At 40.2% G+C, this 11,730-nt stretch overlaps 1 protein-coding gene across 1 annotated transcript; it reads right to left on the reverse strand.

Moving 5' to 3' along the window:
* Positions 1 to 1,625: 1,625 nt before the first annotated feature.
* On the reverse strand, positions 1,626 to 11,255 carry LOC147737476 (uncharacterized). The gene is made up of 3 exons (XM_086924193.1): positions 11,223 to 11,255; positions 9,828 to 10,808; positions 1,626 to 1,643 (listed from the first exon to the last, which is right to left on the reverse strand). The coding sequence occupies exons 1-3, from the start codon at positions 11,253 to 11,255 to the stop codon at positions 1,626 to 1,628; spliced, it is 1,032 nt and encodes a 343-aa protein (XP_086780319.1).
* Positions 11,256 to 11,730: the final 475 nt, after the last annotated feature.

The following is an 11,730-nucleotide window of genomic DNA, read 5'->3' on the forward strand; positions in this document are numbered from 1 at the left end:
GCCAATGTGATCCTCAGTAATCCCACAGACCATATTTTTGGCCGCTTTGAAACTGCCCATACAATAAAAATGCTGCAGTTGTAAATACATATCAACTACCATTTGTTGTGTTTGAAACATTTTATTGAATAATAAAACCTAATAAACTTAAGCTGATTATTAAAGCAAAACAAAACATCAGTTGCCATACACATAAGAGACAAAAGTAGTACATAAAAATCAACTACTGTAACACAGCAAAGTTATGTAGAGCACAATTCTTAATTTCGGGCAATCTTTAAAGTTTAACAATAGAAACGTTCATAAAGTTCAAAATCACCTGCCCAAACCTCTCCCTGCTGATGTCAATGTGGTCCTCCGTCATCCCACAGACCATATTTTTGGCCGCTTTGAAAGTGCCCATACAATAAAAATGCTGCAGTTGTAAATACATATCAACTACCATTTGTTGTGTTTGAAACATTTTATTGAATAATAAAACCTAATACACATAAGCTGATTATGAAAGCAAAACAGAACATCAGTTGCCATACACATAAGAGACAAAAGTAGTACATAAAAATCAACATACTGTAACACAGCAAAGTTATGTAGAGCACAATTCCTAATTTCGGGCAATCTTTAACGTTCAACAATAGAAACGTTTATAAAGAACAGGAAAGAAAACAAAGAAGGTGGGATACAGTGATTTCATTAATGTAATGCTTCCTACATATAGAAAAACAAATACTAATTATTTTGCTTAAGCAATAAAGTCCTCACATAAAAAATACTAAGAGAAATATATTGAACAATGAACATTTCATATGTAATTAGAATTCAATTTGAATATTTTAACCTCCTCAGCATTATTTGACTCATGATTACAACCTGATTGCTTTCTGGAAAGGAACCGCCTCATGGAGTTCAACATCACATCTTTTCCAACAATAGGATTCAAATGATAAACTTGAATTTCAATTCAATTTATTTATTTAGGCCACTTTGGAGATCAACAATTTGAAATATATACAAAATCCATACACTTTTGTAAAAATTGTCTCCTAAACTTGAATTCCATCCACTTTTTCATTAAATACTTCCCATTCCAGCAAGCATCACAAGACCACTTGTTGTTATCTTCCCAATTAGTGATAATTTTTTGGCTGGCAATAACAATAAATATGTTTAGAATTTTAACTCCAAAAGCAAAAACATGCCATTTCTGAATAATGGTGCACAATAAAATGTAGGAACAGAAGGGCATGTGTTGGTGTAGCATTCATTAAGGTTTGACCAGGCTTGAAACTAGAATTCCTGATTTTTGGGACATTTAAATGTAATATTTTTAAAAGAGTTCTAACAGACCCAGCATGAGCTCTGCGAAAAATAGAAGATGACTGAATTGTACTTAGAGAAAATGTGCTGATAAGTAATCTATTGATGTAAAATACAGTGGTCAGGCAAAGCTTGAGGATCTAATCTATTCAGATTTTAACTCCATAGTTTGTTCAATAAATTGACTGAGCATAATACTTGAAGGTCCATCTCTCAGATCAGTTCTATTACAGTTTTAGTTGCAATAACACTAATACAGATCATTGATAAATAGATTTTAAAAGCCATGGGTGGAATTGATCCTTGGTCTAAATCTCGATTAAAGTCTGCAATGGAAACCAGTACAAACAGATCAAATCTAAAATCATTGAATATGTTTATTATAGTGGTTTCGAGTAAACCCAGAAGACACACATTGTTCCTGAAACTCAGAAAATGTATCTAAAGATTATGATTACATCCTATTTTATGTCCAGAGACTGCTTTAGCTGCTTTCCTGTTTAAGTGACAACATTTGCAAATATATTTAACAAAACATTAACGCTGGATGTCAGAAATTCTGTCTTTAAGTATTGTGTAAGAGTTATGTGCGATGGTTTTTATTTGATCTGAAGCAACACTAACACTAAATAGGTACATGCACCGGTTATCATTCAACTAACAATATTAGCAAACTTAATTTGGAGGGAATTGAGAAAAATTGCCTCATGTTTTATTGTTAAAAAAATCTACTGGTTCAGTAATTCACAGAGTTTGCAAATGCTAAACCCCTTTTTGAAATGTACTAAGCCCATTTAACAATTCAGAATTTGGGAGGGGGATGTTAATAGTTTCCCTTCTGAATATTTAATACATTGTTAAGGTATGTATTGAGCTTTGAAACCATATGTGGGCTGAAAAACAGTAACAGGAGGTAGTAAGCCAAGGGGAAATTTGTGAATGTGAAAGTAAAATGGGGTGTATTAAAAATGCCTTTATTTAAAAGCTATCACAGACAAAGTAGTGTGCTGACTCTACAAGCAACCACTTTTCACCAAATGGATTATTAGTACATGAACCTCAGTATTTCCTATATTGTTGAAATTTCGTACCTAATATTTTTGTAATGCGTAAATATTTGTTCCTGTTAGTTCAGAATTTCAATATTGTCATGAAATGTACCTATTCTTTTTGTCAAACATATTGAAATATCTTTATCCCAATTTTTGGGCATTCTAAAAAGTGTTTTCACTCTCTAACTTGAAGCTTCCTAAGAAAAATACTGACGCCAGTTCCTGGTTTCTCCTAGATCATTTAGCTGTCTCACTAAAACAAGCACAATATTGATTTGAGAGAGGTGAATATTGTAGTCATACACACTGGGGTTAGTTTAGAAAAGACCAATTCCTTAATCTTTCGAAATAATACTTGGAAAAGTTTATGTTCAATAATTTCAGATAACTTACTGATAAAGATATCAGATAAAGATCCCCAAACTTCTTATTGTGGTATCAAAAATATGCTAGAATTAACTTTCTAGTTATATTTGCGATGATCAACTTTCTGTCATTTTAACACATTTTGTCAGTGCACAGAGTATTTTCCCTACATAGATCACATTTCATGCAATGGTCTGTGCTTGAACGTACAATGAAGGGGTAAAAATGCATTTCTACCACAATCAAGAAACCCTTGGGTCTCTGAGGATTACTGTTGCAAATGAAGACCTAGCTAAGATGAAATATCCCTTTAAAAGGACGATTTCCCTCTCCCACCATAGTTGGCATGCTTCCTTATTGCGAATCGCCTTGCACCATGAAACAACCCCCTCACTGAGAGGGAGGAGTTCAGGCATATTTTGTTATAGAGAAAGGTATACTAAATACCACAATAATGAGCTCAGGGTAGTGGGGGCAGCAGAGTGAAAGTTAAAACTTGCTAAAGGGTATGTGGTTTCCATTATTTTTACACCCCTGGGCCAGGATTAAAAATAGGACACTGTGGGAGAAATATATATCCACTGTTAAGAGTCAATAAGAGGTCAACATGTTTCAGCCTATTAACCCTCCAAATAGGTGTTTGCGGCATTCTTCAGGACTTAATCAAAAAGTTTTGCCGCTCAATGTACTCAATCAATAACAAGCATTGTCATAGCCAATAGGTCTCGCCTTTGGGACCTTATAAGTGTTTAGCCATGCATATTCAGTAACAATGTGAAATAATTACTATTAAAAAAAGAAGACTATAAACTAACTAAGCTAGACGTGACTTTATAACTGGTTAATCAAACGTTTCTGGAGGTTTAGTATATATAAACAACTCCTTTTTTCTATGGTGTGTCATATAGAGTTGATGCTTTAAATTTTGGTAAGAGTACACAACGTCAAAAAATTCAATACTGCTTTTATATCAATATACCTTTGAAACCTTGAAGTGAAAGACAATTCTAAGTGGCATTTGGTTATGAGTAGGCGCTAATGACTATTTCCGGATGACAATGTAATTAGCATTTTATGTATAAGATGTGTTAAAAGTATAGGTAGGGAAAATGGCTATTTTGGCCAAAGGCTCCCCTTTGTATATGCATGCTAGTTTTAATTTGTAAACAGAATCACAATTCGTTATGCGGTACACTGTAATGTTAGATGAATCTTTTTTACCCTTCTGATTAGCAAGGGATGACGATGAACCGTTTTTTCGTCCCTGGTTTTAAATGGATTCAGGTTGGAACAGACGAGGTGTTGGGTGACTTTACCTCAGAAAATGGTTGTTTCCCGCATGCTGCTTTCATGCGACTTAAATCCCTTCAGTGGAAGAGGCGGCTGCATGCCTGCATATATGGCCAGATCAGTACTTGGCTGTTTCGGTACTCCAGTGGGGCTAGAATAGAAGCTGTTAAGGGCAGGGGCTTAGCTTCCCATTGGTGCAGGGGGTGCAGTGGCACCAGGTCCCAGATGCCTTAAAGGCCCACTGAACCCTGATAACTGCTGTTTGTCACAGTTCAAACAGAGGCCTGAGGGGCCCACAGAACAATGATTATTGCTGTTTTCCACAGTCCAAATAAACGGCAGAGGTCACATTTCCTTTGTTGCCTTGGGGCCCACGACACACTGGCTAGGCCACTGGTTAAGGATGCAGTGGGGAAGAAGTGGCGAGACAGGTGGATTATCTAAACAGCTCGACGATGACTTTATGCCTGGGTATTAAAGTATTCATTACAATTAAAGACTTAAGCAGGAATAGATATAATATAGGAAGGCCTATGTACAAATGCAGCTCGATTAGCGGCTGCCTTTAACTTCTCACTTATCACCTCTCCTAATTTACAGTTTTATATTAGATGAAGACATAAATCGTGACCTATGAATATGTTTATCTATCTTTAGGTTCAAATGACTCATCTTTTCGATATGCAAGTATCCGACAGGTCGGGAACGCCTAATGGCTTTGAACTTGATAAAGCCACATTAATCACTGGTCTTGAAATACAAATGGCAGCATTAGGCACGCAGAGGTGTATTCTACGTAATCTCATTATGTTCAGGGTACGGAAGGGTGTTGAGGGCATAAAGCACTTTGACAAAAACATTTCTGCCACCATAGAAATTCAATCTTCCTTGTCCTACCCTAGTATACAAGTAGTACCACATTCTTTGTATACCTGAATTAAATAGGCACACAAAATAGTACCGTATTTAAAGGCCCAGTTCAGAATTGCATGGAAGGTGCACTGTCTCAGACTACACAACGGTGCAGTTTTCAGTGGGTGCTATCATCCCACACAGGGGGGAGCACACCAGATTATGCTGGAAAAAACATGTGGTGCCCCAACGTAGGCGCAGTTGTAAACCACCAGTCTGCTTGCATAGTAAAGCATCTGGCAGCTATTAAGTGAGGTGGCACGTTTCCCCTGCAGGTGGTTGGGGTCTGTCAACATCCTATCAGGTGGGGGTATACAATCAGTGCGCCTCCTGACTGCTTGTTTGCCTTTTTGCCTGTGTCAATAATACAGTGGAGTCCTTGGAGGAGTAGTCAATTTGTATTCATGAAAGACACTTGTGTTTCTCGGATACATAATCCCCAGATGATGCCTGAACTGTTCCCCAATGGGCTAATTGTACATCGTATTGAATTGTATGTTCTTATGAGGACTGTTAATAATAATAAAAAAGATTTAGTGAGTGTTTATTGCCCTCTATGTCACTCTACCTATAAGTACCTAATACAGCTTGTACAGTGCTTACAGTCATCTGCTCACTTACATTATGCTTGTTATGCTTAATAAAAATAGTGCACAATTTAGGCGTTTGTGTCTGCCTACAACGTGGACATGATACAAATAGCAGTGCCTACAAGGTGGATGGTACAATTCAACAAGAGTCTAAGATACTCCAGCACAGATGACTTTGCATCAACATTACGGGGCATCAGTCTTGATGGGAAGCCAACTTAAAACTTATCAGTATTGTATACATTATTATCGGAGACTATACTTGCCTCTTGGATACAACTTTACAATGGAATTTTATTAATTTGTGTACAGTTGTGTGTATACAATAAAACAACCTCCCCACCATAATTGATCTGTCTATTCATCTTTTTGGGATCTGGAGTAGCATGCTACTCGCCGAAAAGCACTTCAACCCTTCATCAGGGGTAGCAAGCTCTATATAAATGCAAAACCTTCCTTCTTCTATCCCCCCACAATCTTTTTTAACCCAACTAACAGACCAACATGTCCAGCTCTCATATACATTTTATATTTCCCTATACTAATTCACCACTAATCATTTTTGGATCCTAGAGTAGTGTGCTACTCGCCGATAAAGCTCTTCAAAGTTCGTATGGGGTAGTAAGTGTTATGTAAATCTAAATACATTACAATTACTGTTTACATCGGGCTGCACTAACACGAGGATAGAAGTAGAGTCGGGGATTAGAGTTTATCTGCCCAGAACAAAGCATACTACAGAAAGTGTGTGAACAGTCTATATGTTGTGCGCCTGGCAGAGAAAAACACAGCAGAGGTGGGAAAAAGGTAGGTAATCTGATGGTCAGACCTATGTGGAAAGAGGCAATCACTTTGGGCAGAAAAGAGAGCTTACACGGAGGACTACTTTGTTCGGATGGACAGCAAGAAAGGGAGGTCTGGAAGATAAGCCTGAAGCTCACTCATCCTGCAAGCAGAGGTGATGGCAAGCAAAAAAGCAGTCTTCTAAGGAGGCGAAGAGGACAATCATGTAGGCGCTCAAAGGGAGCACACATAAGATAAGTTAGGACAAGATTCAACTCCCACTAGGGCATTACGAAAGGAGAAGGAGGAAAGAGAAGAGTAATGCACTTCAAAAATCTGTTAACAATAGGATCGTTGGCCATGCTCAAGAGCTCGGGGTACCAGACTTGGGACTGATCGAGTTTGATCTTCTTCAGCAATCTTGGCAGAAGTGGTACAGGAGGCCGCAACTCCACTCGCAACGAAAAGGGTCGCCGAGCTAAAGCCGCCTTGGAAACTCTAACACGCAGAACTGCTGACATTTAGCGTTCTCTTCGGTGGCGAATAGATCTAACCAAGGCTCTCCCCACTACTGAAAGAGACCTAGCACCACCTTCGAGTGAAGATGCCATTTGTGATCCATCATGCACTGGCGGCTGAGTTTGTCCGTCCTGGCGTTCAGTGAACCTGTTAGGTGTTGAACCACCAGAGATATGCCCTGATGTTCCAGCCATGTCCAAAGGCGAAGAGCCTCTTGACATAGGGTCCACAACCCCACCCTGTCCTGTTTGTTGCAGTCCCACATGGCGGTGGTGTTGTCCGTGAACACCTGCACCACTCTTCCTTTGACAGAAAGAAGGAATGCCTTCAGTGCAAGACAAATCGCCCGGAGCTCCAGAGGGGTGATGTGGTGCCTGGAATCCGCCAGAGACCAGAGGTCTTTGATCTCCGCCATTCCCACATGGCTGCCCCAACCCAGGAGTAACGCATCCATTACTACTGTGAACTCAGGTTGGGGAAGGGAGAGGGATCTGCTGTTGACCCAATCCTGGTTCCTGAACCACCATTGCAACGGACTTGCAGTCCCCTCTGAAATCTCAAAGTCATCGGAAAGATTCCCCTGGTGCTGCGACCACTGGAACTTCAGGTCCCACTGCAGAGCACGTATATGCCATCTGGCATGATGCACCAGCAGGATGCAGGAGGCCATGAGGCCCAGCAGCCTCTGGGTCATTCTCACAGAACCCCGGGATGGAGGCTGAAACATCGGTATCATATCCTGAGTAGCCTGGACTTGCTGCTAGGGAGGATAGACCCAAAAATGTGCTGTGTCCAGAACCGCTCTGATGAAAAGGAGCATATAGGAGGGAATCAGGTGCGACTTCAGCAGGTTAACTGTGAAACCCAGCAAATGCAGGAAGTCCGTCGTAGTCTGGAGGTGGGAGACGACAGCCTGGGCGAGCTCACCTTCAACAGCCAGTCATCGAGAGAGGGGAAGCCTGGAACCCCTGATCTGCGCAGATGAGCTGCGACCCCCGCCATCACTTTCGTGAACACCCGGGGGGGGGGCTGGTAAGGCCAAAGGGGAGCGTGGAAACTGAAAATGCGTGTGGCCTACCGTGAACCGTAGGTAATGCCGGTGGGCAGGCAAGACGAGGATGTGAAATTAAGTGTCCTGCAAGTCCAACGCTACCATCAAATCTCCAGGGTCGAAGGCAGAGAAGACCTGAGCCAAGGTTAACATCTTGAACTTCTCCTTTCGGAGGAAGCGGTTTATGTCCCTGAGGACTACGATAGGATGCAGGCCTTTGTCCTTCTTCGGTACCAAGAAGTAGTGGGAGTAGCAACCCGACCTACTTCTGGCACAGGGACACATTTGATAGCTCCCTTGGCAAAGAGATCCATAACTTCCTGGAAGAGAAGGGCCAAATGATCCTCCGACATGGGATGAAATCACCACTAACGGCATGACCCTTACGCACTCCGCTGCTTGCGGAACGCCACGTAGACCGCCAGAGTTTTTTTGTCACTTTGCGGAATTCCTCACTGAAGAACTCCACATAGGCTTAATCTTAACATGAAAAAATAGATATCAGTCATATGTTAAGAAACAAGGGTGAGTAGAAACCTTTTGGGTGGAGTAAAATTTAAGATATTATTATTGTGATTTTTAGGGCAATTAGTTGATTTTTGCAAGCACTAACAATTCTCTGTGTAAAGTAAAGACCTTGAGAGTTTTGTAACTTTCAGATACTCAAATTGTGGATTCTGTTGCAAATAAAAATATTTCCAGGCCTGAAATTTCTTTGGAGGTTGCATGCGGGCAGCCTAAGTTATCCTGTAAGAGTTTCTTGATGAATTCTATTGCAACTACAATATGTGCTCTCTCATGTAAAGTCAGGTTGTTAGAAGCTTTTCTGCAACTCAAGATACGCCTTACTTTTCACCTGGTGTGGATGCATTTCTCATGTTTAGTGATATCTCCTTTCTGAGTATAACGTTTCTGGCTTTCCCCTCCTGTATATGGCTTTAGTCCAGTGTGAATTCTCTCATGTGAAATGACATTGTATTCAAGACTAAACCTTATCTGACATTCAGAACACACATAAGGCTTTCTTCCCCGTGTGAGTTCGCTCATGTCAAGTGAGAAGTAATTTGTAACCAAAACATTGCTTGCATTTCGAGCACGCATAAGGTTTTTCCCCAGAGTGGGATCTCTCATGAAGCATAACACTGTCTTTCAGATTCAACCTTTTATGGCATAAGGATTTTCTCTAGTGTGGACTTTCTCATGGTGAGATCGCGTTTTTCTCTGCAGCTTTTCTGGCATTCAGAGCACTCATAAGGTGTTTCATCAGTATGGAGTCGCTTATAGTTAGTGGGGCTGTGCCTATCAAATAGGAATTTCTGGCATTTACAGAAATTGGTAATGTTTTCCCCTGTGTGCGTCTGCTCATGTAGAGTGAGATTGAGTTTAAAATTGATGCTTTTCTGGCATTCAGAGAACTGAATTATTTTGATGGTGTGTTTTCTTATGGCGCTTGTAACCATCTCTACCTCTGAATCTTTTCTGACATTTAGAGCACTGATAATTTTATTCACCAGTGTGGATTCTTACATGTTCAGTGAGATGAGATTTTTGGCTGAAACATTTTTGGCATTCGGAGCACTGATAAGGTTTTTCCCCAGTGTGGATTCTTATATGCTTAGTGAGACTGCTTTTTTGAATGAAACATATCTGGCATTCAGAGCACTGATAAGGTTTTTCCCCAGTGTGGATTCTTATATGCTCAGTGAGATTGATTTTTTGACTGAAACATTTGTGGCATTCAGAACACTGATAAGGTTTTTCCCCAGTGTGGGTTCTTATATGCTGAGTGAGACTGCTTTTTTCACTGAAGTATTTGTCGCATTCAGTGCACCGATAACGTTTTACCCAAGTGTGGGTCCTTGTATGTTTAGTGAGTCTCATTTTGTCACTGAAACATCTCTGGCATTCAGAGCACTGATAAGGTTTTTCCCCAGTGTGGAATCTCACATGTGCAGTTAGAAGTGATTTAAGTTTAAAATCTTTAGGGCATTCAGAGCACTGATAAGGTTTTTCCCCAGTGTGGTTTATTATATGCAGCGTGAGATGTCTTTTTTCACGGAATAATTTCTGACATTCAGAGCACTGATAAGGTTTTTCCCCAGTGTGGGTTACTATATGCAGCGCGAGATGTCTTTTTTCACTGAAACATTTCTGGCATTCAGAGCACTGATAAGGTTTTTCCCCAGTGTGGGTTCTTATGTGCCGAGTGAGACAGTTTTTTTGACTGAAACATTTCTGGCATTCAGTGCACTGATAACGGTTTTCCCCAGTGTGGATTCTTATGTGCCGTGTGAGACAGCTTTTTTGACTGAAACATTTCTGGCATTCAGTGCACTGATAACGGTTTTCCCCAGTGTGGATTCTTATGTGCCGTGTGAGACTACTTTTTCTACTGAAACATTCCTGGCATTCAGAGCACTGATAAGGATGTTTCACAGAATGGGTTATTGCATGTCGAGAAAGACTTTGTTGGTTACAAAACCTTTCCTGGCATTCAGAACACTGATAAGGTTTTTCCCCAGTGTGGAATCTCACATGTGCAGTTAGAAGTGATTTAAGTTTGAAATGTTTTGGGCATTCAGAGCACTGATAAGGGTTTTTCCCACAGTGGATTCTTGTATGTTCAGTGAGTCTGCGTTTGCAACTGAAACATTTCTGGCATTCCGTGCACTGATATGGTTTCTCTCCAGTGTGGGTTATTATATGCTGAGTGAGACTGTTTTTGTCAATGAAACATTTCTGGCATTCTGTGCACTGATGAGGTTTTTCCCCAGTGTGGGTTCTTGTATGCCGAGTCAGAGTGCTTTGATCACTGAAACATTTCTGGCATTCAGAGCACTGATAATGTTTTTCCTTAGCCTTAGAGTGGTATCTTGTATGCTGAGTGAGACTGCTTTTGTTTTTGAAACATTTCTGGCAATCAGCACACTGATAAGGTTTGTCCACAGAGTGGGTTATTGCATGTCGAGATAGGCTCGATTTGTTACAAAACCTTTTCTGGCATTCAGAGCACTGATAAGGGTTTTCGCCAGAGTGGAATCTCATATGTTCAGTGAGTTTAGATTTACGGCAGTAACTTTTTTGGCATTCAGCGCACTGGTAAGGTTTTTCCGCAGAGTGGGTTAATGCATGTTGATATAGAGCCGCTTTGAAACTAAACCTTTTCTGGCATTCAGAGCACTGATAAGGTTTTTCCCCATTGTGGATTCTCATATGCTCAGTGAGATAAGATTTACGCCTGAAACTTTTTTGGCATACTTTGCACGGAGAGTGGTTTTCCCCAGTGTGGATCCTCATATGCTCAGTGAGATAAGATTTACGCCTGAAGATTTTTTGGCATACTTTGCACTGCGAGTGGATTTCCCCAGTGTGCATTCTGTCAAATTCTGTGAGATAAGATTTATGGCTGTGTCTTTTTTGGCACATGTAACTTTTTCCCCCGAATTAGGTTATTTTGCGTTCATTGAGGTGGTTGTGAACACTGAATTTGTTCTCACATTCCGTGTTTTTATAAGGTGTATACCTAGAGTTAATATCTCTACGATTAGTTTTCTCTTGCTTATATGCCACGGTAAGAGGGAACCCGATTTTAGAGTCAGGCTTGTTTAGATAATGTTCAGCATTTATCTCTAAAAGAAATTGTGTGTAATCTTCTTAACACTTAAATTGAGCAAACTATGTCTGGAAGCAGCCCTGTAACACCTGTCGAAATGTTTCTAGCAGATAATAGTCTTTAGGTTATAGCCTATCCGGCAGCAACTTATTTTGTGACTGAAGATTTTCTCAAATCTATTTGTATAGGTTCTTAACAATGCAATGATAAGGTGTTAGTCTGATATTTAATAATTAA

Source organism: Lissotriton vulgaris, chromosome 1_1 (assembly GCF_964263255.1).
Source record: "Lissotriton vulgaris chromosome 1_1, aLisVul1.2, whole genome shotgun sequence".
Classification (NCBI taxonomy): domain Eukaryota; kingdom Metazoa; phylum Chordata; class Amphibia; order Caudata; family Salamandridae; genus Lissotriton; species Lissotriton vulgaris.